The sequence below is a fragment of the Mugil cephalus genome, chromosome 6 (assembly GCF_022458985.1).
Source record: "Mugil cephalus isolate CIBA_MC_2020 chromosome 6, CIBA_Mcephalus_1.1, whole genome shotgun sequence".
Taxonomy (NCBI): Eukaryota; Metazoa; Chordata; class Actinopteri; order Mugiliformes; family Mugilidae; genus Mugil; species Mugil cephalus.
In genome coordinates this window covers 19,050,980-19,078,458 of record NC_061775.1, presented here as the reverse complement: position 1 = coordinate 19,078,458, position 27,479 = coordinate 19,050,980, and the positions used below count along the sequence as shown (strand labels likewise).

Here is a 27,479-nt window from a genome sequence, read left to right as displayed (position 1 = left end):
GGCGTTAATGGAGATCTCATCACACATCCTTTCATCATTAATCTCACGATTAAGACATTTACTTAAATAACTAAACATTAGTCATCATACAATAAAAACAAACAAGACTAAAAAATGCATTTTAGAGTTGTTCTTTTCAGCTTTACTGCCTTTGTGCTTTTGAATTAATTATTATTTGGTGCTGATTTACTATATATTTCCAAAGAACTTAATGATTAATAATGACTTTCTTTGCATGTCAAAATAAAAGGAACATAATAAAGTTTGAATAAAATATCTTTACATCCAATAAATACAGGCAAGCACTTAAAAAAACAGAAATACAAACTTTTATCTCATCTCTGATGTATGAGACAGAGGGAGAGGCTGTTTATCTAATCAGCTGAAACTCACCACAGACTTTTAGATTATCTAAAATGTCAGTGGAGGACAAAGTGCAAGAAACACACCTCAGAGTAACTGGAAGAGCTATAAATAAAATATTAAATATTAAAACAGCTAGACTCTGAAGAAGCCTAGTTTAAAATATTACAGCAATGTATGTAATACTGTTACACGTTTCATTTTTTCTGGATAAAACCTTAAAAACATGATTGTCCGAGGCCAACCGAAGACATGCGACTGAATCATCCTGAATGTCTTTGACCGAGGCATAAACCTCCAGTTGCTACGACGCCGCAGTTCAATAACCGCCTATATGTGTCCACGCGTCCATCCGTCTATTCGTCCGTCACGAGTGTCTCAGGCCATCAGGTGTCTTTGGCTGCATGTGAGCAGGTGGGGCAGGAAGTAGGACGCCGTGCCGTCGTCAGGTATGAGTTCCAAGAACTCAGCTGGGGTTGTCTCCATGGCAACCACAACCAGCGTCTCTGTTGGTGTAAAAAACAGTCGCATCGGGCAGGATATTAGAAAAATACTGAAGTCAAACATACCACATGCTTTATTTATATTTTATATAATCTCTATTGGGGCTAATCAAGGATTATGTTTATATATATATATATATATATATATATATATATATATATATATATATACATACATATACATATATATATATATATACATATATACATACATACATATACATATATATATATACATATATACATACATACATATACATATATATATATATATATATATATATATATATATACATATATACATACATACATATATATATATATATATACATATATATATGAACATAATCCTCCAGTTTTGGTTGTTTGGGTGGTGGGACTTGCTCCATTAGCGTCACCGTGTTGCGCTGCTTTTGTGAATATGTCTTTAAATTTAATGTTGTGACTTTGTAACTAGATATGACTGTGTCCCCAGCACAGAGTGTACAGCGAAACTTAATATTGTTGTCTTCGGCTGACACAAACTCAAAATAGTGGCGGTATTTCCCACTCGAAAACGTGCATCTCTCTCCTCCCTCCATTGTTGGTTTCGTTTGTGTTGTATTATATGTGAGTTAATACTAATGCTGAAAACACAACTTGTTGCGTAGCAACATCACTCCCCAAGAAGTAATAAGAAAGCAAAATCTATGTTTTAACTCAAGAAAATGGGAAAAACTAATACAGCACAGTGACTTGGATAAGTAACCTCTATGTGATTGCTGAAAGAAACTGTTCAGATAAGAGCAACACGTGACCAGTGATGTGATGTGAAGCATTTTAATTTAATTGCTTTCTAAATGTCAACATTGTCGTCAAACCTGCTTGATGACTTTGTCAGCACATACACAGGGCCGCATTGTCTGTTCAGCTAGTGTCAGGGCAACACACACGCCACACTACATATAAACTGCAGTAAAATTATTATTAAAAAGCTAAGCCTCCACCTTTGAGAGCAGCCAGAAGGATGCTGTTGTCTGAAGCAGCTCTCGTCCGGTTACAAAGCTCTGGGAGCAGCTTCTGCCACCATAGAGCCTGCAAGGATCAGACAGTGAGTCAGACCCAGTTAAATAAACCAACAGTACAAAAAAGGGTGCAGCACGTGTGGTATGCACCATGTTCTTGTCTTGTAACTGGTGATTAGCGTAGGCGATGATCGCCTGAGGACATCTGTCCAGCAACTTCTCTATGCTTCTGTCGTACAGCCCCCTTCTGGTGGAGCCGAGGAGGTGCAGGCTGAAGCCCCACAACGTGTCCTCTGATATACGGTCCAGGAGTGGAGCTACAGAGCAAACCGAGAGGGACGGACCACACAGCAGAGACTGCAGAGAGAGACACAAGAACAAAAGGAAAGTGGACAGTCTGTTCATTTGTTTTCTATAATTGCTTGTCCTCTAGAGGGTCGCGGAGGGGGAATGGAGCCTATAACAGCTCTCACTGGATAAGAAGCCAGGTGCACCCTGAACAGGACAGTAGACCAACCTACAGCCAATTTAGAAGCCAATTTAGACAGTTAAGATAAGTAGCTTCAGTGGCTAAGATTCATGTTGCTAATCTAACTCGTGGTTCATGATTCAGAGCAAAATTCACTCGAAAAATGCTTTAGTCATTTAAAACCTGTTCCCTCAGTATCGGATTTCATCTGAAGAACTGGCTGTGGAGACAAATGCAGAGGTATGTCGGGTACTTAAAGTAGGCCACTTGTGATTGGATTGCCCTTTAAAGAACATACCTGCAGTTTGTGCAGCGCCTCCTGGTGTCGGGAGCTGGTGGTGTGAGCTGGATTGAGAACAGTGAGCCACGGGTACAAGGCACCGTAATGAGAGGACGAGTTGATCTGAAACATGCACAAACAAGTGAGGAGATTAGAGGATAAGGGATATCTACACAAACTGGTTTTTGACCATTAGGACGTGAAAAATTCATTTGAAATTTTAGAATATTTTAACATAAAGTCAGTCTGAGAAAAGCTGCCACATTTACAAACATTAGGAACGATAGGAAAATTAGTTTGGCGTTTCTCTCAAGCGGCTGTACCAGATCGTCTGCGCTCTTCAGCGATTTGCGCTTTGGGTGGGAAAGCTGAGAGTTTGTTTCCGAGATCGTCAGTCGGTCGATGTAGATGGACGCCAAACGAAACAGAAGCTCCTGGATGACGGCGTCCTGTGAAGAAGCCATGAGCATCCCCTCCCAGAAATCCACCTGCAAGGTGTCCTCACAGCCCAGCTCCTACACACACACACACACACACACACACACACACACACACACACACACACAATTAAGACCTCTTGTTCAAATCACCTTTTAAGATGTTAATTTACTGCTGAGACAGATAAACCAAATTAATTTGATTCATTTTGTCTGACCTTCCAAAATGCCGATACACACCTTGAATATGTGATCCGCCTGCTCCAGCTGAACTTTGTTGTTCTCATGTAAAGCCACCATGGCAGCCACCAGCAGCCCAGGTTGGGAGTTAGCCAGCTGGCGAGTCAACGCTGTTGGTTGGACATGTGCTTTCTGTCGTCCCCCTCCTCCATCACCACCACCACCACCACCACTGCCGCCATGCAGCAGCAGCAGCCTTGACTCCTCGATGAACCCGTACACAAGCAGCATCTACACAAACACAAGGAGAAATCATTAAGACACGATTTCCTGCTCACAATATGTTCCTGCTTTGTCTGCTCACAGATCTATAACTGTGCACGTTATAACTTCCTGTTTGTCTGCACAGCTCAGTCCCCGACAGATTAGAAGAGACAACCCAATATCTGGATGTCTGAATCTGGACAACAGGTGCAGTCAGATGGAATAAAAGTTACGCTTAATTAATCATTACAGCATGTGAAGCATGCATGAAGTCAAAAGGTAAATATTTAAAGTCCATATTTTGTGCTTGTGCAAACAAAAACAATCACACTGATAATTTATGATCAACGTCAAATGCACACTCAAACGCATCCCTGCCTCAGCGTGTCTCTCCATCAGCTGTGTGTACTTGGGCTGGTCGCCCATACGCAGCATCATGGTCGCCATGGTGACGGTCAGCGGGACGGTCACGCCGGACGTGTCTTCCAGATGCTGCAAGATCCGCAGCGTCCGGGCCGGGCTGACGTTCATCATGGACGGGCTGGCGCACACGCTGACCAGCAGCGACGGCTCCGATTGGCTGAAAATGTCAATGACCTCATCGGCTGCTTCCTGCGGGGACAGAATGTGTGAATTAGTGTCCGACCAATATGGATTTTTTGGCCCGATAACGATATTAGAGGAGGTGCAATCACCGATAGCCGATATGCAACCGATATAGTGAGTTTCTGAGCTGGAATGAAAAGAAGCCGATTGTGCATAGATATTGCACAGATATGATTATGTAATAGTACAGTCACAGTGACAGAAGTACAGACAGATGCTTTCTTAAACCAATGTCTTTAGACACTTAACATTGAACGGGTTTTTTTTAAATGACAATTAACATTTGGACTTAGAGACTGATTGGCAAAACAAACAAAAATTAAATAATGTAGCAGAACATTCAATAAATAAATAAACATAAATAAACCAATCTAAATAAAGAACATGCTGTCAGTCAGTCAGTGTCTAATACTTGAAGTCAGGAAACATAGCTTCTCTGCATTGGCACCCAACAGGCTGCATCTCTTGTCCTCATAATTGTTGCCTACTGTACTGACAACCCTCTCACTGGGGACAGATGTGGAAGGAGGAGTAAGGAAGCGCCGGGCCGATGGAGACGAAGCGAAGTGACGGACTTTAAATAGATGTGGGTGGCGAGTTGATGCGGTGGTTGTACACACCCGTTCTGTTTACGTGACTTAAGGGGACTTTTTCGGCGCCGGAGGGAGTGGAGCGTGGATGCGAGCCAATCTCCTTCAACCATGCATTGAAAAGGTTGAATGAGAGGACAGGTTTTTCTAATTTACTGAGAAACCATGCCCAGGTCAGCAATGCATGCCCAAAAAACACGTCCCAAAAACCTCCGCTCCATAAACCACACACAATCAAAGCAAGGCAAAATGACGACGATAAAATATAAGTGATCCTGCGTCGTGTCGGGGAAGATTAAAGCTTTCTTGGTTAAATCCTTTTAGCATATATTAAACTGTAACCCTTTGGTACTCATTTGCAAACTGTTAACGTCACTCATGTAATGCTACTACTGAGACAAAATCTGCGATGATGTAGCAAAGTTGCCTCGCGTTTATTTTACACCAGAGATTTAGGCCAGGGACACTTTTGAAATGGGCAATAAAATGTGGCCTATAATTGTTGTTCCAATGATGTTTTCATGTTTCCATTTACTTATTTCATGAACTAACTTACCGTGACTTGTCACACTTTGTTTTTTCTATCGGCGCAACATTTCACCGATACGATAGAACCCCCGACAGAACTGGAGCCTTCCTATCGGCCCCCGATATATCGGTGACCGATAATCGGTCGGTCACTAGTGTGAATTATTAGTACAGCCATTTAAAAAAAAAAAAAAAAAAGATTTACAGTTCATAGGATGCATCACAAGCTTGAAAGACTAACGAAAGACCTTTTAAAACCATTAAAATAGAAGTGTAAGAGCATTATTCAAGCAGCAAATGAGGCGCACCTGACTGAGGCTCTCCTCCGTTTCTTCCAACAGATAGTGTTTCAGGTAAAACAAGAAGCCAGGGCCGTAGGCGTGAAGGTTGCCTGGGGACGGGGAATTCCTGGACATGACCTCCGTGACCGACAGGCCAGACATCCTGTAATACGGTAAAGCCAGGTGACAGTCCTTCTGCGTGGCCCTTAAAGAGCAGAAGAGGATGTAAATGGGGCTGAAAGAACAACAAGTTTACTTCTAAATGGAGCAGAAAAAAGAAAAAGTTTAACAAGGAAAAACTCCTCTACGGACGGGCTATTTCTGTATCTCCACTTCCTTCATCACTCTCCCACGCTGTAAAAAAAAATCTGTCATATTCAATGTCCAGAGATCTGTTTGTCTAATTAGTATAAAGTGTCCCTCTTTTAACTCACTGCAATTCCATACCTCACCCCCCCCCTCCCTGGTTTCCCATCAGCCTTGATTTGGGACTCACAAGCTCTTCTTACAACAACAAATATTGCTCTTTCTAAATGTTAATCTACTTCAGCCCCTACGTAGACCCCTAAATGTCATCAATACGCTCAGTATAAGCTGTCTCAAGATGCTTCAGATCCACAGAGCAAGCAACAGGGTGACATGTTCAAGGAAAACGTCCATTTAATGAGGGAAACTTTAAGCAGAACCTAGTTCATACGTGGGACATTTTAATTTTTCTGCTGGTGCTTTAAGGGATATTATCACTACAGGTGTGTTTATGTGCTACCTGCTGAAGGAGTCTCCCAGTTGGGCACAGTTCTGCCTGAACGCCTCCTCCAGTTCTTGGCTGTGAAGAGACGCTGCAGGGTCGTCCTCATCGGTTTGCTGCTGCTGCTGTCTGGATGTTTGGAGTAAGGAGGCTCGGAGCAGGAGGTGAGCTTCACTGAGGAGGTGTCGAAGGCTTTGGGCCTGCGGGTTGCTCTCTGCGTAGCGCTGACTGTATTCAACCTGAGACACGAAGAGACGCACGGGCACTTCAGCGTGGACTTAAACGTTCTTTTATCCAGTCATTCAAGTAGAAATGTAAGAGAAACACAACAGATGGATTGATGCGTTACCATCTCCTCGTAGAGAGTGAGGGGGGAGACAGTGTCCACGACATACAGGTTCCATCCGTGTCCTGCAGTACTGGTTTCTTTGGGAGAGGAGATCGTCCACCTCCTGCTCCTGAGGTCACACGTTACCCAGAGAAGAGGAGGCGGAAGAAAAATGAAGTAGAAGAAAGAAGAAGAAAAAATAAGTAAAAGAAAAGTTAAAGGGAGAAAACAAGGAAGAAGAAGAGAAAGGGAAGAAGAAGCATCCAATAGAGAAATATGTGGTCATGGATTCATGTCATTAGCTCCCACAACTCAACTCCTTCTGTTCCTTATGCTGATACAGTTTTAAGTTACAATCTTCTTATCTTTTGCTTCAAAGATCAGAAGGAAAAAAAAACACAAATAGCACACAAAATTGCACAACAACAACTTAAATGACGCTGCACATGCATCAGAAACCACTGAACCAAGAGAGAAGGCTGGATACAGTGTCTCCATCGCCATAACTCACCTGGGAAAGAACAACCTTTTGGATTTCATGCCATGTAAAACAATCAGCGTGATACTAAAACGTAGTTCTACATTTTAGATGACCAAACAAACCGTTAGTGAACTGTTAGTGAACAGGTTAACGTAGTAAATACTTAACCAGGGCTCATCTTAGGCTCCTTATACAAACATTGTTCATGCATTTGCATGTGTGGCTGTTGATAGTTTATATATATCCTGTACCATGTGACGAGGTGCTGAATGTCGAAATACCCGCATGGTGCTGTCCCGACTCATTATTACCACAATGTTTGGATATGCAATTCTGAGAAGAAGCTATGTCACGTGTTTCTTAAGATGCACGCAACATTGCATCATTCATTATCCACCGTAATGTTTGAGAATGTTTGAGTCGGATTATTACGTTAGCCGAGCAAAATCCACAACAGTTCTTTTTGTTTGGGTCCAACCGTGATTAGTTTGTGAGCAGAACGACACGCACACTCAGAGCAGTTAGGCTGGTTATGATTGGCTAGGTTTAGGAACTAAAACGGGAGGTGTTGTCTCTTTTAGAACAAGCTGCAAAGTCGCAAAGATATATTAACCCCTAGGACTCACCAGGTACTAGGAGCAGCATGCATACAGACAGTCTCCAAATGGGCAACTTGGAGACGTAGCCTACACATGCCTCCATTAAAACCTCATCTAAAAAACTCTCTGGTTGTTTTAGTAGAATCTGTCATGGCGCAGATTATGCCACGGTGTTCCCTCTTTACTGCTGATGGTTCTGCTCTAACAGCCTTTTCTGGCAAAAGACACTTGAGGAAAAACCTTATTTAATGTTTTTTTTTTTTTTTTTAAATGGGGGGTAGGTAATAGATTTTAAATGAATAACGTTGATATTCTGTAGTGCCTAAAAATGTATTAATTTGGCAGGGTGTTCAAAGGGCAGATATTAATACCTTCACTGTTTTGTGTAAGAAAAACTTAAACTAAAGAAGAAAGCAGGAATATATCACCACGTTTTGAACTGACTCTATTGACAATGACAATGCAGCTGATTTAGTGGAAGCAAAGAAATCTCCTTTTGTTAAGTGACATTAAAGTCCAAACTGACAAAATGCCCCTTTAAAATAATGGTAGATGTGAGTGTTTCTTTAATAATCATTTACTAGGTGATTATTTTGAGGGTCTTGGCGTCGCAGCTTGAACTCAAAGTGACAACAAAGACTAAGGGGGTCGGAGAGGGCTTGTCTGGGTTTGTCTTACAGGAAGGGGCGAGATAGAAGGCTCTCCAGAGCTGGATTGGTTGCGGGATCGATTCCCACCGCCAGGAAAATACCAGTCAGCATGGTGTGTTCTTTCAACTCGCTAAAATAACACATACACACAGTGAACAGGTTTATACAAGCTTGCACGTCAGCGCACGCTCACGCACACATCACCACTGCTGGTTTCTTCATGGAGGCATCTCACGGCAAATCTGATGAAGGCTTTATAAATGTTTTTGTGCGAGCGTGTGCGTTGGACGGGACTTACAGGCCCCTGCGCTGTGTGTTGCGGTCAGTCTCCTCTGGAGCCTCTGTGTCGGCGGTGGACAGCAGGATAACGTGGCGCCCGTGGACGCACACCGAGCGCAGGCCGATGAATAACTGCATCCTGAGCGCGCACACCTCCAGGCTGCAGGGTGGACAGGCCTTAAACCACACGTGAAACATAATCACGAACATGTACAATAGAGAAGACAATAGACAAAAGACAACAGAGATGACAGAAAAGAACCGAAGTCATAGCTGTGCACACTCATGACCACTAGAGGTCAGAAGATCAAAAAAAATGGGAGCGATGGGAGAACTGAGATTGAACCACACAGTAATTATGCTCTAAAAATGCCAAAAAAAAAAAATATGAAAAACAATCCCAATTCAGAGTAAAGTTGATAGGACTTCCTAGTAAAGGACCAGGCTCATACCTTCATGGTGGTGTCAATGTAGGGGTCTTCAATCCTGGCTGCCAGCGCTGCACAACGTACTGTGAAACACTGCAACGCACACCTGCAAGACACACACAGAGAAAGCAACATGCACACTTAGTTCAGAAATCATCACATACTGGTACCAAAAAAACAAATGTCCTTTAACATAATAAAAAAAAAGAGAAACAAGGTCCCACACTCATAGCTCATTTTCATGTTTAACTGTAATAACCTGTAATAAGTCTTAATTTGCTGGAACAGGCCAGTGAACAGTTTGCAGTATGTATAGTAGCATAATATACCATGCTTCAAATTTCAGAGGTCAGTGTTTCGTGACGATTTTTACTTTGTTATGACGTGTAGCAGGTGGTCCGTGAGCACTGCCTCCAGGACCTTCTCCGGATACTGATAGGCTGAGAGCAGCTCGACTCCACCCTTCAGGGTGTACAAGTAGCCGGTGTTGGGGAGGGAGAAGAAGCAGAACACACATGCTGGCTCATCCACAGACGGTGACTGGTTACCTGAAAATAGAGAGAGAGGCCGAGAAACAAAATGCGTTCAGTTGTGTACGCAAATTCAAAACTGAATGTGTTGAACTGCAGATACGCTGCAAACTAATGAGTCCAGTCAGATCTGCTAGGTTGGTTATGATTATTCTGATTATTAGCAGACTGAACTGATCCCATGTAGTTTTCATCTGTTCACGGGGTGAATATTACCTCTTAATAACCATGTAAAAATTTGATCTGATCAAACATAATGTCGTACTCACTTGTAAATAGAGGGTAGAGCTGTAGAGAGTGGAGCTGCGTCTCCTCCACGCTGCAGCCCTGGAAGAACTCTGGAGAAAAACGCCTGGATGGGGGGGGGGGACGCCATTTAAATTTCAAACCACAACTGGGAGAATTATTTAAAGCTATGAAAATGTTAAGGTCAAACATGCACCTGAAAAGAATATAGGACAGGGTGTATTGTCCTCTCTCCTCCAGCCCGGTCTTTTCAATGCTGACTGGGATGTCGCAGTCTTTAGCTCGGTCACCGAGCAGCTCCTGGTGTCTTGGAATGAGAAGGAAGTCGGCCTGGTCCTCTAGATAATCAGCTGCAAACACAAATAAACCCAGAGAGCCTGAATACAGGTAAACGAGAGAGAGGCTGTTTTTTATTTATTGGAAAAATCATCAGGGTCGACACTAAAAACATCCTTTATGAGACACGTGTGCTCGTCTTCATGTAGAGATGGCACCAGTCATGTGTTGTTACCGCTTTTATTTGCGTCAGACGTTTCCTCCAGGGTTTTAGGTTCAGAGGTCGCGTCCAGTTTTAGCACCAGAACTTCCAGCTCCGCCTGCACGGCCACATATCCCGCACACAGCGCCACCTAGAGGGGAGGAGGAGAGGTAAAACTTTCAGTAGTTTCACTTTGGGATACACAGTTGGGTGTAGTAGCATGAATATGAAGTACAGCAGATTTAAACTAAAGAGTAAAAACAGAATAGGCTGAAATGACCTGTCTAGGTTTGAGTTTTGGAAGATGCAGGATGACAGAGCGTTCAAAATCCAAGACGGAAAGATTCGAGTTTGCGCTTGAACTCTGACCTGTGATTAGAAAAAAACAACAACAACAGAGATCGGTTTAATCCATCCACTCCATCCACTGATAAGAGACAAACACTTCATAACATCATCCACAGGTGTGTTACCTTGACTCTGACTGCAGCTCTGCTGAGTGTTCGGCCAGGGGCTCTGCAGGTTCTGCTGACTCTGGTTCTGCTGAATATTTAAGAAGAAAACAAACACTGTGTCAGTGCAACATATGGTTCATCAGCTGCTGTGTTTGCATGAGGTCTGGTATTATACTAACAATCAAAATGCCTAAAAATGTTTAATTAAAAAACATATTAGACCAGTAAACATGTCATTTATTTGTACCTTTTAAACGATTGCATGATCTCCATGTAGGAGGTTAAACTTTGATCATCAGTTTCTTCAGATTCTTACCAGGTTCTGCTGGTTCTGCCTCCTCAGGGTGAACAGAACCAGAGTGTTCTCGCAGCCGACCAGAAGGTCCCCCGTCACCGAGCAACACGCCACGGCAATGGGACGCTCGGACATAGGGATCTCAATGATCTCCATCTGCACCCCACCCCACACAGACGCCCCGCGCAACAAATGGCCCAACAAGCGCACCCCGACGCGGGCCTTCTCCTCCGCCTGAACACAAGGAAAACACAAACTATTGATGCAAGACACGGTAGAATGACTGACTATAAAACAATAAAGAAAAATATACCAACAGAACCAAAAAGCATCAGGAAGACTTCACTGAGATTAATTCAGTCCTTTCTTGGTCTAAACTTAGGACAGTCTGGCTTTGGTCAGAAGTTGTGCAGGAATGGATGGATATGTACAGTTTTATCAGCTGATTATGTTTATTCTTTCTTCATGTATGTTTAAACTTGTATGTTATCTTCCATTGGGACTATTTCAATAAGAAAGTAGGAGAACGGAACTTCCTTTGAATCAGCAGGTGAGTATATTTGTCTTTGGGGTCAGTGTGTACCTGATACCGCCAGTTGGTGTAGGCTCTCAGGTAGGTGGCGCTGTTCTTTTCCTCAATGGTCACCAGGTAGTCTCCTGCAGGGGAAGGATGAAAGGCATTAAAATGTTCCTTCGCTCTCTTTTCTCTCCCCAACACAACTGTTCCTCGCACATGAAAGAAGAAGATTTTCATACAGTGTAAATCTGTACCTACAGTACGTCTGGTGAACAATTCAGTTTTATTTATGGCAAATGGTTTCAAGATGCTTTACAAAAACCTCCAGAGAAAGGATAAAGATGACGGTTGCGAAGAAAAACTACTGAAAACCTTTAACAGAACCCAGTTCACATGGAGGGACACATCTGCCTAAGGCCGGCCGGGTAGAGACAGAAATGTCCTTACCTATTTTGCTGTGACGGATGCTCCTCACGGTGCCCATGGTGGAAAAGCGACAGATGAGAGGGCAGCCCTGCTGCTCCAGGTTGTACACCTCCACCTTGGTTCAGTTTGACAAAACATTGTCAGTTTCCCAGAGAAAGTATTAAAATGACAAATGTTACAGTTTCCACATTTTTCTAATGATCACATGTCTGTGTGGATTGTCTCCCGGTACTCTCCGGGTGAATGTGAATGGCTGTCTGTCTTTCTCTGTTAACCCACGACCCTCCAGAGGACAAGTGGTTTTAGAAAATGAATGAAATGTTGAAATGTTTCTTAAAGTCCAGCTGATTTCAAAAACTTTTTCAAATGACTGACGAAGCTCAAATTTCAAGACAGTGTCAGGCTACAGAGCTACTAAATTTAATGTTTTATTTCATTGAATATGTATTTTTATTCTAGAGAAAGAGTATAAAACATCCACTTTATAGTTTAGAAAGGACATCATGCCACAATCGGCTGAAAATGCAGCTACGACAATGTCATTAACACACTGTTGACAACATTTATACTGAAGTGTAAAAGATGCAAGAAGCACCATTATGGGAATAATATGAGCATAGATAGTAGGAATAAAGGTGGAGAAAGAATAAACAGGGAACAAATTGGTGTAAAAATATGTTTGAGGTATAACCTTGCATCCTCCGGTTGCAACCACAAACAGGGCTCCACCTCCACAGCAGACCAGCCCGGGCTCCTGCTCCACCTGAGACACACAGTAGATGGATGGTGATTGTCGTTTCACATAATTAAACAATAAACTGGATCAATGTCGGCTCCGCTTACCTGTACGATCTGCTGGGAGGCGAAAGGATGGCAGTTGTAGACATGCACCATGTTTGGACCTCCTTTTGGGGTTTCTTTTATTTTCATTCAACTGTTTATTTATTTTTATTCAGTCCTTCTGTCCTTCAGGATACATAAAAACACTGCAAAGAAAATTTGACAAAAGTTATTGTTATAACTGTCATTGTTATAAATAGATGTGGAATGTATTTTAACGTAAAAGTTTCCATCTAAAACAAACTTTTAGATTTGAAATCATGAAATGTCTTTGTCAGACATAATAAAACAGAGGTAAATAAAACTGTTTTTGTGATACTCAACACATTGACAAAAACAGTAATAACTATTTCTTTGCTGGAAAGTAATTCTGATATAATTTGGATTTATTTATTTATTTATTTATTTATTTTTTGCAGAGTTGCTGCATCATTCATTTCTAGTCTTCATTTCAGCTGGAAACCATGACTCAAAACTCTCTGTTGACACTTTCAAATCAAAGTGAAAGTAACACACAAAGATCTTTGGGACTGTAAAGAGCTTTAAATGTTAAATTTAATATAAAAACAGCACTAACCTCTAACGCCGTGCCTCTACCAGTCCATCGGGATCAGGGCCGTGTCTGTCTCGTGTTGTTTCTCTAATCGATATCACATGCCGCAGTCTTGTGAGCAGCTCGGCTCCTTTCACTTCACAACTCTGTTCAACCGATCGCCTTTCTGGTTATAATCCGGTTTCTGTGTTTGTCTCGTCACATAGATTGAGCTGGAGAATCTTTTTTAAAGTGCCACAGATGGAATGAAATGTTCAGCTTCTCATTTCTTCCTACTTTACTCTTCTGCGCTGCAGTTTATTGATTTCACGCCCCAAAGCAGGAAGTGAACCGTCAACCACAACAACGAAGAGCCCGCCCCCTCTTCATTTTGATTGGCTTACGGTCCTAGGTTCGACGTCCTGATTGGCTGTTGAGCTGCCTCCAATTAGGGCAGTTTTATGTTTTTCTAGGTTTTTATTTTACTGTATTTGCCTTATTTTTTCTGTAAACGCTATAATTTTGTGTAGGTTTTATTTTTGTTTGAAACATCAATTCATCGGATTTTTAGTTCTAAAGCTGTAAATATAAATATAATTTAATATAAATTTCAATAGTCGCACATACTGCAGTCTCAAAAATAAAAAGGCAATTGAATCAGTTACTCTCTCAGTTCAACAAATGTTGAAAGCCATAGCCTTCATGAGACTAACCTTTACCATTAGTGTTTATGTAGAGTTTCAGGCGTTTTTGTGCCTTGAATATATAATGATATACTGAACAAAATTAAATGTTATAATTCAGTAAACTTTTCACATATATTTCTCAGAATGATCAACTGAATTCAATTAATTGCTTTGTCTGGTGAATTCAACCCCACTTCTGAATAAATATCACTAACACACCATTATACAAACAAAGCTTTGGTGTTTCCTCCATCAAATACATGTATACGTCAGATAAAGACTTGAAAAGGAGAAGTTAAAGCTTTTGCATAATTTGCACTCTGCTTCCACCCAACTGATGCATGCAGTTCAAAACACCACAAGGTGGCAGGAGATGTCGCAAAGGAAAAAGAAAAAGAAAAAAGGGAGATGAACAAAAAGAAGAGCAAACAGCAATATTTGAACCTGATTTGAACACACCAAGGAGAATCTGGAAAACGTGTGCATGGGTATATGTGGTGAACTGTTTTACCTTTTTTGTTTTCTTTATGGAGTTTATTCCTTTTTCTTGAGTCAGTTTGGTAATGTTTAATCTTAATCATCACATTTTGTTGCTGTTGTTAAAAACTGTGTAAAAAAAAAAATGCTCAAAATGCAAGATGTTAAATAAATTTCTGAAAGGTCACATTTTTCCCTGACAACACCAAGGGTTAATTTCTTTTATTTTATAAAATGGTGTAATTTAAATCTATCTAGCTTTGAGTGACTAATATACTGTATTTCATTTCTATATTAATATTTTATAATTAAAAGGACAGAGAAAGAGAAAAGCTTAAAGTCATCAGTGACAGAGAAAGAGGAAAGCCTAAAGTCGTCAGTGCAGGATAAATGTGCTAACACAGCACATGTGACGCTGGTATTTTGGGTGAAGCAGAACAAACGCACCTCTGAGGGTTAATCCCCACCCTCCATAAAATAAAAAAAAATGCAGCTGCAGGTTTTTGCAGCTAATGAAGGTCACCTACATTATTCTCTGCGAGTACATCACAAAGTTTACGTTTATTTATTTATATATCTGTGTGAGCATCGGTAAAGTTTTATCTCCGTGCGTGCAGCGAAGGCACCACCCCCCTCTCTGTTTCTCTCTCTCTCTCTCTCTCTCTCTCTCTCTCTCTCTCTCCCTGTGCCCCGGTGCTGCTGCTGACAGGTACTCCCGGGTTGTAGCTTTCTGCAGACTTAAGCTGAGGTGTCGACAGTAACTCAAGTTAATGTCATCCTCCGATTGCAACTTTGCCGTGGATCGTGCCAAAACGAGGCTGCAATGAGTGGATCTGTCGCCCTGCAACTCTTCCAAGGTAGGACTTACATTTTTCTTAAGGTGATGACAGATGTTTTGGACAAAAAGAAGCAGTGCAGCAACGCTTTACATGATTAAAAACCTCCCAATCGTTGCTGCAATTACCTGGTAGGTTGCACGTTTTGATTAATGATACTTTGCAATGATTTACTATGAACTTAAACATAATACAGTATACGCCCTGTACAAATCAGGCAATAACAGGGTATGTGATAAAAATGTGTCATTCATTTGACATCATTTAGTCCTACTTGTCATTTATGATTGATTGCATGAAACTATTGAACTGTACAGGGAGATTTCTAAAATGGATCAGATGTTTTGGCACAGTAACCTGTTGGGGTTTACATTAAAAAAGTTACAAATGAGGCAAAAAATGTCCTTCTCAGAAAAATACAGATGTTCTAAGCTGTTTGTAGGTGTTATTCTTTGTATAAAACATGCATCTCCCTGTTGGAATTACTTTTGAGCTGAGCCATGCAAATTCTCCTTATGTTCTTTTTCCTCCAGCTCTTGTGTTTGAGCTGCTGTTATCTGCGGGCAACAATCGTTTAATGTCAAATACAAGTTATAGGGCATAGATGACATTTCCGTTTAGCGGGAATATGTGAAATTGCCAAATTTCACTGACATTTCTACGCAAAGAGACGTGCTATATGAACTGCAGAGCGAAGGAGTTGAAAGATTTAATCATTCTTTTACATCCCACTCGTAAGAATTTCCCAGTTATTATCAAAATTATATAGAATCCGAGTCGTCTGTGATGTTTTATTGGGCAGAAAATTGCAATGCAGAAACATGTTGGCTCAAAGCTTCTGCAGATATTTTGAAGATTCAAGCAGGAAGGAATAAGGAATAAATCTTAGTGAAACTGATTTACAAGAACATTGCACTAATTCTTGTCAGTCAGTTTATATAAGTAATATAAGATTATATTGTGTAGGAAGGGGATGAACTTTGACTTGAAAATGTACTTTTATGGGGTGAAATTACACTGCCAAAGCAATTTATTCCTCTGCCCCTCAGGGCTTGTAAAAGAAATACAAACATGCTTGTATTTAAATGCCCCGTAAAGCAGAGAAAATTAACATTCGAGGGAACGTTGGAAAGTATTTGGGAGCAGAGAAGAAAAGCTTTAAATGAAATGCAACCTCCCGGAGGCAAAAAATCCAAACCAAATGAAAACTGCTGATATTGTGGTGCGGTGTGATAATGGCCCCTCTGCTTGGAGCGGAGCCCCAGTGAAAGTCATCTAGCATTTCACACAAATAAGGTGTTTGCTGCTGCGTCGCGGCTACTCATCTGCAAGCCCAGCCATGCTCGATATCCACCTGTGTGCGTGCGTGTGGGTAGGTTAGAGAGAGATTAACCCGATGAAGCTGTGCGTCTCACAAACCCCCGTGGCAGTGCTTCAGTCCCAACACACCTCGCCTCCATCAGATTCACGAAGCTGTGAAGAGGCTTTAACTCTTTATTCAGATCTCTTGGAGAATCAAGTGCGGGATAAGTGGATGGGATGACAAGGGCAATGACAAAATGATATAAAAATGCGCAGAAACCAAAAGGAGATGGACAAAAAATGTAGAAGACGAAGTGATGTTGCTCGTAGTAGTATTATGGTGGAAGAGAAAAGTTAAATCTCCCACCTAATCAAAAAAGAGGATAGAGGAAAGCTGTAAAGGATGGAATGAAGACAAACAAAAGTTGGATAATTGCCTCATCCTCGCAACCAAATACTAGTTATTCAGTGTCTAACCTCATCGCCGCTGACATATGTTCCTCTGTCAAATTTCATCTCCTTCTATAGTTACAGTAACCTACAGGTAAACACATTCTGGAGACAGCTTCAGACACGTTCTCAAGTCGAGCACCCAACCACAGGGAGAAAATGATATTCCTACTGAGTCACATTCATAATCACACCTCAGAAATAGTTCAGCAGAGGTCAAGAGGCCCGTTTTTGTGCATGTATGCGTACCTGTTTATTTGGTGTAATAAAAATGAGATGGCGCCTTTAGAGAATTGATGGGTTTTTCTTGACCCAGCGTGTTAGTGGCTTGACATTATGCTTCATTATTAATCTGTGGCTGAAAAGTCCTGTGGAGTCATTGTAGAGTCGAATGAACCTGAGGGATGCAGGGAAAAGAAATGAAGACCTGTTGTCTTTTTTGTGGGGGTTAAAACAACTCAAACTATCTCCAATTTGCACATCAGCGAATGGGAAGTGTATAATTTGTAATAAGAGTCAGGAGTTGAGGATCCAAATGTTGCTCTTCTAATAGCCACACCTTAAATCAGGGTTTTAGCAAAATATAAAAGGCGTTATTGTCTCTCTGTAGAATTAATTGGCATATTTTTTGTTATTCAGAGTTGGTTGTGGCTTACGTCATGGCTGATATAAAAGTCGGTATTGGGGCTGCCTTCAAATGTTGTCATGTTCCCAACTTTGCCAACATTTTCAGAAATTGAGGTGGCTGATAGTAAGTCATTGTAATTTAGTCATAAAGAGTTTTCTTCATGATTTTATAGTATGTCAGAGGAGAATGTTCATATTCCCAGCGGCCTAATTGTTACATTATGCATTTAAATGTCCCACATGAATCTACCCAGTGATTAACTTGCAAAGCTTTTATCTTCGGTGGCCTTTAGATGCTAATACTTGCTTAGCAGCGTTATTACTGCAACATATACAGCTGATTATTATTCTTCACTTAGAGTGGAAACATCTGCTCCTATGCACATGTTGTGTTACGACCAAACTGGGATTCAAACCTGTATAAGTTTAGGTATTTGTACAGTTTTCTTTAAATATACAGTATGCGAAAGGTTCTAGCTTGATGTTTGTGTAACTGTGGACAAACTTAACTGAACCTTTGTCTAAATGATTTTTCCGTAGATTAGACATAGGACATCCAGCAACATGTTGCGCTTCACTGGATATAAAAGGGGATTACAGGTATTGAATATGTTTCATAAGCTGAGGTTTGGTGTGATCCTCTGACTCAGGTTGTAGCAAACCGCAGCTGCCTGCTACTGTATCCGAGTAAAAGTGTCTCATCTTCCGCGCAGCGTCCTTCGTTTGGAATAATCGCACATCGCGCTGCACTGCTGAGTAACGGGAGCTGGAATTGGCCTTGTGGTGATGCTGATGTTATTTTTGCTGCTTAATTCAATTGGTTGGATTGTGTCAGTCTAATGTGATTGGCAAAAGCGGATGCCCTTGGGCTATAAAAGGCAGCCAATACAGACATTAGAGAGTGGCTGAGTTAAAGGGAAATTGTCCTCCAATGCGGTCTCGCCTGCTCTGGCCACCTCGGGTTTGTTGTTTGCCACAGCTGCATTGGTATTTGGTGAGTGTCTGTCAAGTAGCCAGGCCTGTTTAGATCATACAGTAAGTGAGTCTATTTATACAGGATAATAAAAATGGATGCTGCGATGTTGCTCTAGAGGAAAGTGGTCATGGGAAACAGCTGAGGTCAAACCAACAGGAAGAGGAGAAGAGAGGAAGAAGAACTCTCAGGGGACAATGTGCTGGTTCAACTTTCTTTACTGGTTCCGCTGGGAATACTTTTCCTCAGTACTGTCTTGTCTTTGCGCATGAGTGCTGACCTTTTCCGTCCTTTCCTGTCAGCACCAATGGGAATGTGTATCAAGCATGTTCTTTGTAAATAAAGAGAAAAACACCAGTGATCCCCAGGAGTCGCATGTGTTAAAAACCTTTCTTTGGCCAGTTGTTGACATCCCCACCTTGTTCCCGACTCGTGTTTGTTTCCAACCAGAAAAGGACATCCGAGCTCCCTAAAGGACACGTTTCCTTTTTTCCTTTTCCAAGTAAAGTGTAACTCCCTTGCACTGCTTTCCTCCCACCGAGTCTTCAAATCCAAGCGTCCAGCTGTTTGTCTGGAAAGGCTCCGTTATCATTCAAGGGCCAGTCACGTGGAGCCCTTTTAAACTTTTTACGAGATAAACCACTCGCAATATCAGGGGCAAAGCCTCAACACTTTAAAAAGATATGCAGCTGTTCTGCAGTTTGTTCACTCGTTACATGGATCATCTGGCAGAAAGATGCGCTGAAAGGCCTCGATATCCGACGGGGCGTGGCCTCTTCTGGTTTCACTGGCATCCTCTAAGTGCACCAACTTCTCACGAAGCTATAAAGGCTGTAAGACCTTGGATAATTATTTGTCGGGCACTGTTAGTTAAACCTTTCCCTTTTCGCTTTCCTTTTTTAAAGAGTCACAGTGAGAAATATCTGAAAAACGCAAATAATTATTTACTGTTTCGTTCCTTATTTTGAGGTATTCCTCATTTGCAATGATGTTGAGGTGCAAAAACACAGAAATACAAAATCAACCAAAGATTAAAACAAACTAAAAAATTAGTAGACAGCACTCAGAGCTCTGTGAAGCAGGTGAACAATGAGATTAGGTGGTTTGAGAGCGATGCCTTAAAGTATACAGTAGTAATGAGAGTGTCAACCATGAGTATATTTTGGAGATGGTTCAATGCTGTTGGTGCAAAAAACTTAAAAGCAGATTTTCCTAGTTCAGACTGAACCCGTGGGACTGGGTAAAATCCTGCAGTCTAGTCCAGCATGGATGATATATATGGTGGTAAATGACCAGTGAGGGCTTTATAAATAAAAAGATAAAAGCGTTTATCCAGCCTTTGTGCGAGAGACGTCCAACCGACTTTGTCCAGAAAGCAGTGGTGAGCATTATAGGGATCTCCAGTAATGAACCTGATTCATTACTGAGTCAAGTGGTTTGAGAGTGGTAGCAGAAGCACGCCCATAGACTGATACTGAAATACTGTACATATCAAAACTTCCCACGGTGAGTTCAGTTAGAGATTTAAATGAGAATTTAAGAGCAATGAAGGGTTTTAAGCCTCTGGATTGGCAGCACGGCCCTGTCACGTATGACCAAACTTCTTTAATAGGCGTGAGGAGGAACATGTGGTGTTTTTAGTGTGAGCAAAACCATGGTCCAACAAGTAGTCATTATTTATTACTCATTATTTGTTATCACTTGTTAGGTTTGGCTTCTTTGTTGAACCCTCACAATTGGCAGTTTTAGTCACCTTGTAGCATTAATGGACCTGCACGTCAGTGTGAGTGATCAGCAAAACAAGAAGTTGGACAAATTACAGCGCTTCCAACAGGTACCATAGTGATGATGTAGAGTACAGCTGAAATGTATCTCCTTCCATCCTGTTTTGTCTGCAACTGTAACCACTTAATTGTGTCACTGTATGTTTAGTAAGTAGTGTGTTAAATTAAAATCTCTAATCTGTGCTCCATAAAATCCCTCATGTGTAAGAAGACATGATAACCTCATGGAAGAACTAGATATGTTGGTGTATTTGCACAGTGTGTGTGTGTACTGTACCATAATGAAATAGTCAATAACGCCACTGTTTCTCCATGCATGCATCTGCGTGTGTTTGTGAAGCTTGTCACATTTATCATGCTTTTACAATAAGGACGATGCTGCTACACAAGAGACGGCAGCAGAGCACGTACACAGAAGGACAGTGTTTGAATACCTAAAGGTTGCAGATTGATGTAGCGACGTTGCACTTTCGCTTAAGTTTTTCCACAAATATGAATTCATTTGTATCAGCTTTGCATCACTAACAAGCCAAAATGCCTCAAGATAATTCGCAGAACCCGCTAAGGCTACAGTTGCGAGCAAAAAGGCTCCTTTAGAGCTGGAAGAAACCCTGAGAGACAGAAAATGGAGTAAGGATGGAAGAGGGAAAAATCAGAAGCAAGCAGATTAATTCGTGACTGCTAGAGTGATACTAGGTGAGGTTACATGTGAGATTCCATGAAATTAATGGATAGAGCCACAAATTAAAGTTTAGTACGTGTGTTGTGAGCCCTGACATGCTTGAAAATCTGATATTTTATCTGTGTGTAGTTTAAAAATATCTAAGTTTTATTAGTATTTGACCTGTATGTCGTTTGCAGTAATGGTGAAATCTGTGAGGATTACTGAGAGAGGACACATCATGGTATCGTACTATAAACTATACACTGATCCTGTGTATAAGCCCGTTGTGAATTGGACACAGAGGTCAATCATTCTCCTGAACGACCTCCATACCTCCATTAAGTTTGAACTGGAAATGGTGCTGGAGGCTGACAGGAGTCCATATACTGCATGAATGACTCCCCTCCTCTAATCTACATGATGACACCCACACATACTGTAGATTAGATTGATATGGTTGATGGATCCAGGTGAGGGGTCGGCTGCGGTGGGGTCCGACCACCTTTAGTGACATTACTGACATCGTGTACTGTACATCACTTAATGTGATTGGTTGGGGGGTGTGCGGCTCACTGCACATGCTCAGTCACCTTCCCTTTCCCTCACTTTTATTTTTATGTCTTTGCCAATGACATGTCACACACACAGACACGGACACATAGCAGCGAGACATAACAGGTGCAATGACACTGACAACACAGGAACAATGATGCCACCTGACGAAAAACACGTAATCAGATGCAGCAGAGAGAGACATTATTGTTTTCATCAATTGAAATTAGCTTCCTATTGATCCGGCTCATGATCATTTCCATATTTCCATATGTATCAGATCCATTACAAGGATTAAATAATATGAGACCATCTAAATTGCAGATTTTAATTTTGTGGAGTAGCTGCGCTATATGTAATATTGTTATAAAATATATTTTTCTTTATTCTAAGCAAAGGTATGTTTTTACTACTTTGTTATTAAATAAAAAATACTATGAAAATGTTCCATTATTGTCCAACAATAATTTTACAATATTGAAAAAGTTGCTATAGTATGCTTTGTAGATTGATGTTAATGGGCATATAAAGAAATTTAAATTTGTTGGGGGAAATTGGTTAAAAAATATAGAAAAATGTCTAATCAGCCAAAGACTTTGCAGCCCCACTGCAGTACCTCAGACTCCCTGTTGAAGACCTTTGACCTAGGGTTTGCTTGTGTGATTTGTGATAAGTGAAATGCTTGTGTTTCTTGGTAAAATGATTGTGGTAGGAATTAAGAGTGGTGCTATTCCCAGTACACACCTCCATTATTGGCTGAATATACCTCAGTGGATTGTGAATCTGTGTTAACTGGCGTCATAAACATCGTTAGGGTTTGTTTCTCATTATCAGCCTGCTGGGGCTAAATTAGGACTTGACTGCAGAGCTATGTTGGAGCTAAACAGACATGTCTGCTAGACCTGTGAACACAAAACCAAGATCAAAATGATCCTATTTTTCATGTTCAATGTAAATTCTTTTAAAATAATGTCGATAAGCACATTTAATTATCTTTTTTTCAAAACCGATGAGGAATTAGACAGCCTCTGATCTATTGACCTTATCTCACATCAGCTCCAGAGTGACACTGTGATAATGGACACAAAGGAACTACTGGGTCTGTCGGACATTCGATTTAATTTCCCTCGTTAGTGTATATTTAATTTCCTCTAGACATTTTAAGGCTGCTCTAAATGCTGTTGCTTATTTTGTTCCTCCGTTCATCTAAGGTCGACTAATCCTGTTTTCCTCATTTTGTCTTAGATTCCCGCTAAAAGAACAAAGGACGTGTGCGTGTGGCAAAACGTTTGTTCATCTTGTTACATCTGCGTGCGGTTACATATGAAGCACCAGTCTATTTCCCGGTGGCTGAGCCAGCTGGGACTGCCACAGTACTGCACAGCGCTGGAGCAAGAATATGACGGTGTAGAGGTAAGACGCATCGATGCACAAACCAGATGTTTTTGTTTTTAGTATGAAGCAGCTGAAGACTAAACACACCTCCACGATTACAGGGGGAGAAAAATCCCAGAGCTTCTTGAGAAAATGTGAAGGAGAGAGTTTAAAGTAAAGTAATTTTCCCTCTTAAACACATTTTCCAGACTAAACAACACAATTCGGAAAGTTGTCCCATAGCAACATCCATTAATAAGTTTTTTTTTAACGCTATTAGTTGTCCCCATAACATGTACGAAGACAGAATATGCTAAACATGTTGTAATTTAGACAAACTTCCCCTTTAAAACGTCTGATTAAGAGGGAATTTCAATAAAAGTTTCTAGTCTGGCAAATCCAACAGGAAAGTAGAGTGTGGTCGTCGTTAAGAGCGTTTCCCACAGCTGTCTAATAAGCCAGACCAAATAAAACTTCATCACGGCTCTGTTGCACTGAATGGACGCTGATGTAGAGGCCGTTTTAACATTCAGCCATTAACCGGCTTCATTCTGAACGTTACACGGCCACTGGCTCAGAGGTGAGATTGATGAGCCAATAAGACGTGAATTTATTACGTTAACGCCGGCTAATGTTTTCCCAGAATGCACTGGTGCAATTAGTGAATGCATAATGGGGAGCGGTTCTGAAAAGATGTTTTATAGTGTGAGAAACTAAGACAAGATAAGGTTGTTCTGGTCCTGTTTAACCAATTTGCTGCATATAACATATAATGTGTGCACATTGAGAGAAAGGCTGTGGAAGTTGTGTGGAATATATTCACGGAGCTGCACTTACAGGGTTCAACTTCTCGGCCGTCCTCAGTCCGTAATGAACTCGGTGCACCGTTGCTAACCCTCCTCTGGTTATTATAACAACAGTATGCGGCTCAGTGACTCTGAGTCATCCATGCCGCTGATGGACACATCACTCTTTGTTCCAAAAGCCAACCCGGCCAACATCATAAACACTGCTAACAGCTACTGTACATGCACCAAAGAGCATCTCTTTATACTCCTACTTCAAATACCTCTGATATATAAATGTTTTGAAAGCATGGAAGATTAAACCACTAGTTTTATGCTTCATACTGAATACAGTGAGTAACTTCTGTACTTAATTTGACAAACAACAATAAGAAGCTGTATATCTCATTTTACAGCCAAATACCAATTCAGGATTTTAAAAACTTCCATATCACAGCTACAAGGTGCGACGTTTAACGTCTGGATCCATCCCTCTGCTGTTTCTGTTCTCTTACACATCCATTGCTGCAATAACTTTCACACCAGCAAAACCAACACCCACGACCGCTATACCAACTCTTCACGGGACTGGTATGAGAGTTCACGTTGTTGTTCAGCTCTGCATGATTTGGGAAAGAAAGAACAAAGAAAACATGTCAACTTGTTGTTCATTGCAGAGGCAGATGAGAAAGATAGAGGGAGGTCGAGATCCTGAGATGGATTAGGCACGGATATATCAGCCATGTCTTACCCTTGAAACACATCCACAGTCAGGAGGTGTGTGTTAACGCATGTTAACATCAGCTCAGTGAGTGTTACTTTAACCTGCTGACATGTTATTACTGTCCTGTTGGAGCACGCTGACCGCAATGACCAGTTCAGTGTGTGTGTGTGTGTGTTTAATTATATGAGCACATCTGCAGCGTTTGTTTCCTCAGCACAATTTTTATTCATTTGTGTCTGTGTGTGTGTCACTTTTCTCTACTTCTGCTTTTCTGTTTGTGCTCACAGCTGTACATGTGAGTGGGTTCAAGTGTGTTTGTTTGCACGTGTGCAGTTGTTCTACTTTGAGATGCAGGTATGTGTGTGTGGTTGTGGGTTTGTGTGTAACATCTAATTAGCTGTGTGTTGACTGTGCGTGGGTTTCTGCGCGATTTTACAGTGTGTGTGTGTGTGTGTTTTTAATATTCATGGCTTTGCCCACTGTATGCGTGCGTAGTCTAAACAGAGCAGCGTTTGTGATGAAGTAAGAGAATAGCCACATTGTTGAGAAGCCAAAACAAAAAAGGCCTTGGTTTAGAGCTGGGAGCGCCCTGTGATGACACACTGTGTGCCTTCTACACGTGTGTTTTTGTGTAGCTCAATCACCGTACGAGGTTAGGTTCTGGTTCAAAGATTTCAGGGGTCGTTTATGTTAATAGCACGGTGAAGATCGGCCGGGTGTGTTTGTTCGTGTGTCTTGACAGTGCTGTAATGACAGGAGCGGGACGAGGGGAGGAAACGGCACACTTTTGGAAGATAGGAGGTCGCCAGTGGTCTTTTGCACCGCTGGAGCCAAAGAACTGTCTAGACAAATTGTGTGCTTCTCTACTTGCAGCAAGGACAGCGGTATCATCTTGTGGGAGCCTGGTTGTAGCGAGACTCATTTGTTTTCAGAATTTGAGTCTGGTAATGCACCATTTAGATTTCATTGTGGAGTGTATCTCAACCGATACAAGGGAAAAAAGCCTCTGCACGCAATTGGTCATGCCTACAGCAAATCAGAGCAATGTAACAGACAAATGACATAATCGTTATTAACTGTCCTTTGAAGTGATTTTGCTATCAGCATCTTTTACATGCACACGATAATGGAAAATCAAAAGATGACATCTTGCTTAATGTAAAAATCAAGCTAACAACGCTCAGATGACATGTGCGACTGTGTTGTTGTTACCGTAAAGCCTGCCAAAATTATTAGATTGGCTTGGCAGATCTTTTCCAGGCATAATAAATGCTAAAACTTTGTTGGTGGGAGAACTTTGAGTTCGATTCAAGTCTTGTCCTGTGCAGCAATCAATCTTAATATTAATGACCTAGATCTTCTGAATGTTCACAGTCTCTGGGAAGAACACAACAGTTTTTACCGTTTCAAATTAGCGGGGTCTGGTTAAGCTCCAACACCGCTCCTCTGTACAGCGTGTTGTTCTGCCATGTTGGTGGTCAAGTGTTGTTAATTTTTCCAAAACAGCTGGACTTAATGGTGTCGGGAGAGACTCATTATTATTTAAACACTTGAACTCAACATTGCAAAACCGTCTGAATCTGGTTCTTGGAGCTAGATTTGTTGTGATTGGCAACTATTCTTTAAATTGTATTTGGATAAACGTCACATGTAGTTCTAGCGGTTTTAAAATGGACCGTTTTTTTTCTGTCAAAAGATCTCTGGTGCCATAAAGAATTTGGAAGTCATACACATCGTACTAAAATTAGCTCACCCTACTCCTGCTACTGTTTTTCAGTTGGAGATTATCTGTAAATAAAGGAAGTGAAAACAGGACAAGCAGCACAAATGGAAGTAAGAAAGATGAGACAGTCTTGGTCTCTGCCTGGTTGTCTGGGTTCTGCACCACTTTCAGATCAAAGTAACGACCACAGAAATATTCATCTCCTTTTTTATGAGCCTCAGTCTCAGTGTGATGACCACCTGACACTGGCCAAAGTCAGAACTGAGACTCTCTCTCTCTCAGTGTCAAAGGCCTCTGTGGCCTGGGTCACAGGGTCAGATCTCCTTGTCTCATTTTTCTGGCGTGGCTACAACATGAAAGTCAAACTAAATAAAGAGTGATTCTTCAATCATGACCCACCGCAGCTGTTAAAGAAGGGACACTAAATAAAACCCCTTTTTTTAAAAAAAGAAAAACAGACAACTATGAAGACTTTTCTGTATTCAGCAATAAAGTCAATAAATCTAACTGCAGTTAAATGCTGGTTTCGATGGCAAGTTCCAACACATTTCAGTGTAGGTTGTGTTCACCAACTCCTTACAAAATGCTTCACTATTTGTTTAATATTTGAACTGCTCTGTATGTGGATAAGAAGTGCTTCTGTGCACCTGTGAGTTTGCTGCAGCTGGAGACAGATTTATATATAACATCATATTTGGGGGTTTACTTTGCTAAACCAGTAAGCCAAAACCTGTTGAGCTCCACCTCAGGTGACGATTGCCAACTCTTAAACATGTCAGTGAGTTAGTATTTATACTGAAGTTGAAGTTTTCAACACCTTATCTTGAACATCATCACCTCAGATTAACTCTGTTTGCTTTTTAATATTTTCCAGGACCTGCTCCACCTCTCAGAGTACGACCTCTTGGAGCTCGGAGTCCACAATCACCTCCACCGCCTGCACCTCCTTACTTCTTTACGCCTCCTCCAGGAGCGAGAGAGGAGGAGAGGTACTTAAATGCTCCCACATACAGCCACAGGGATGATCAAACACCGTCTGGCCTGATATGTCTGTGAGATTGTTGTCCCTTGCTTGCATCTCTCTGTTTCTTCTCAAAGAGTAGACGTAAAGACAGAGACTGATAGCATTAGTGTCATGTAAAGACATGCTTATGCCTGGGGGTCTGCTGGTAGGGAGGGGGATTG

The 27,479-nt window shown here is 41.3% G+C and overlaps 1 protein-coding gene and 1 long non-coding RNA gene across 3 annotated transcripts; one reads left to right on the top strand and one right to left on the bottom strand.

The window, feature by feature from the left end:
- Positions 1–118: 118 nt before the first annotated feature.
- hps3 (HPS3 biogenesis of lysosomal organelles complex 2 subunit 1) lies at positions 119–13,687 on the bottom strand. Of its 2 annotated transcripts, XM_047588146.1 has the most exons (25): positions 13,383–13,687; positions 12,809–12,951; positions 12,657–12,728; positions 11,987–12,080; positions 11,606–11,679; positions 11,044–11,256; positions 10,746–10,815; positions 10,553–10,641; positions 10,306–10,423; positions 9,991–10,144; positions 9,818–9,900; positions 9,392–9,566; positions 9,043–9,124; positions 8,610–8,767; positions 8,340–8,441; positions 6,603–6,711; positions 6,272–6,492; positions 5,533–5,710; positions 3,879–4,112; positions 3,297–3,527; positions 2,943–3,134; positions 2,638–2,742; positions 2,021–2,227; positions 1,853–1,940; positions 119–869 (listed from the first exon to the last, which is right to left on the bottom strand). In XM_047588146.1, exons 2-25 carry the CDS (start codon positions 12,893–12,895, stop codon positions 742–744), a joined length of 3,264 nt encoding a protein of 1,087 aa, XP_047444102.1. In that variant the 5' UTR covers positions 12,896–12,951; positions 13,383–13,687; the 3' UTR covers positions 119–741. The 2 variants fall into 2 exon arrangements, with proteins under 2 accessions (XP_047444102.1, XP_047444103.1); XM_047588147.1 differs by lacking the exon at positions 8,340–8,441.
- Positions 13,688–15,226: 1,539 nt separating this feature from the next.
- Positions 15,227–27,277, top strand: LOC125009441. Its single transcript, XR_007112952.1, has 3 exons — positions 15,227–15,357; positions 22,934–23,101; positions 27,169–27,277. It is a non-coding gene; the product is annotated as an uncharacterized LOC125009441 (long non-coding RNA).
- The last annotated feature ends 202 nt before the right edge of the window (positions 27,278–27,479 follow it).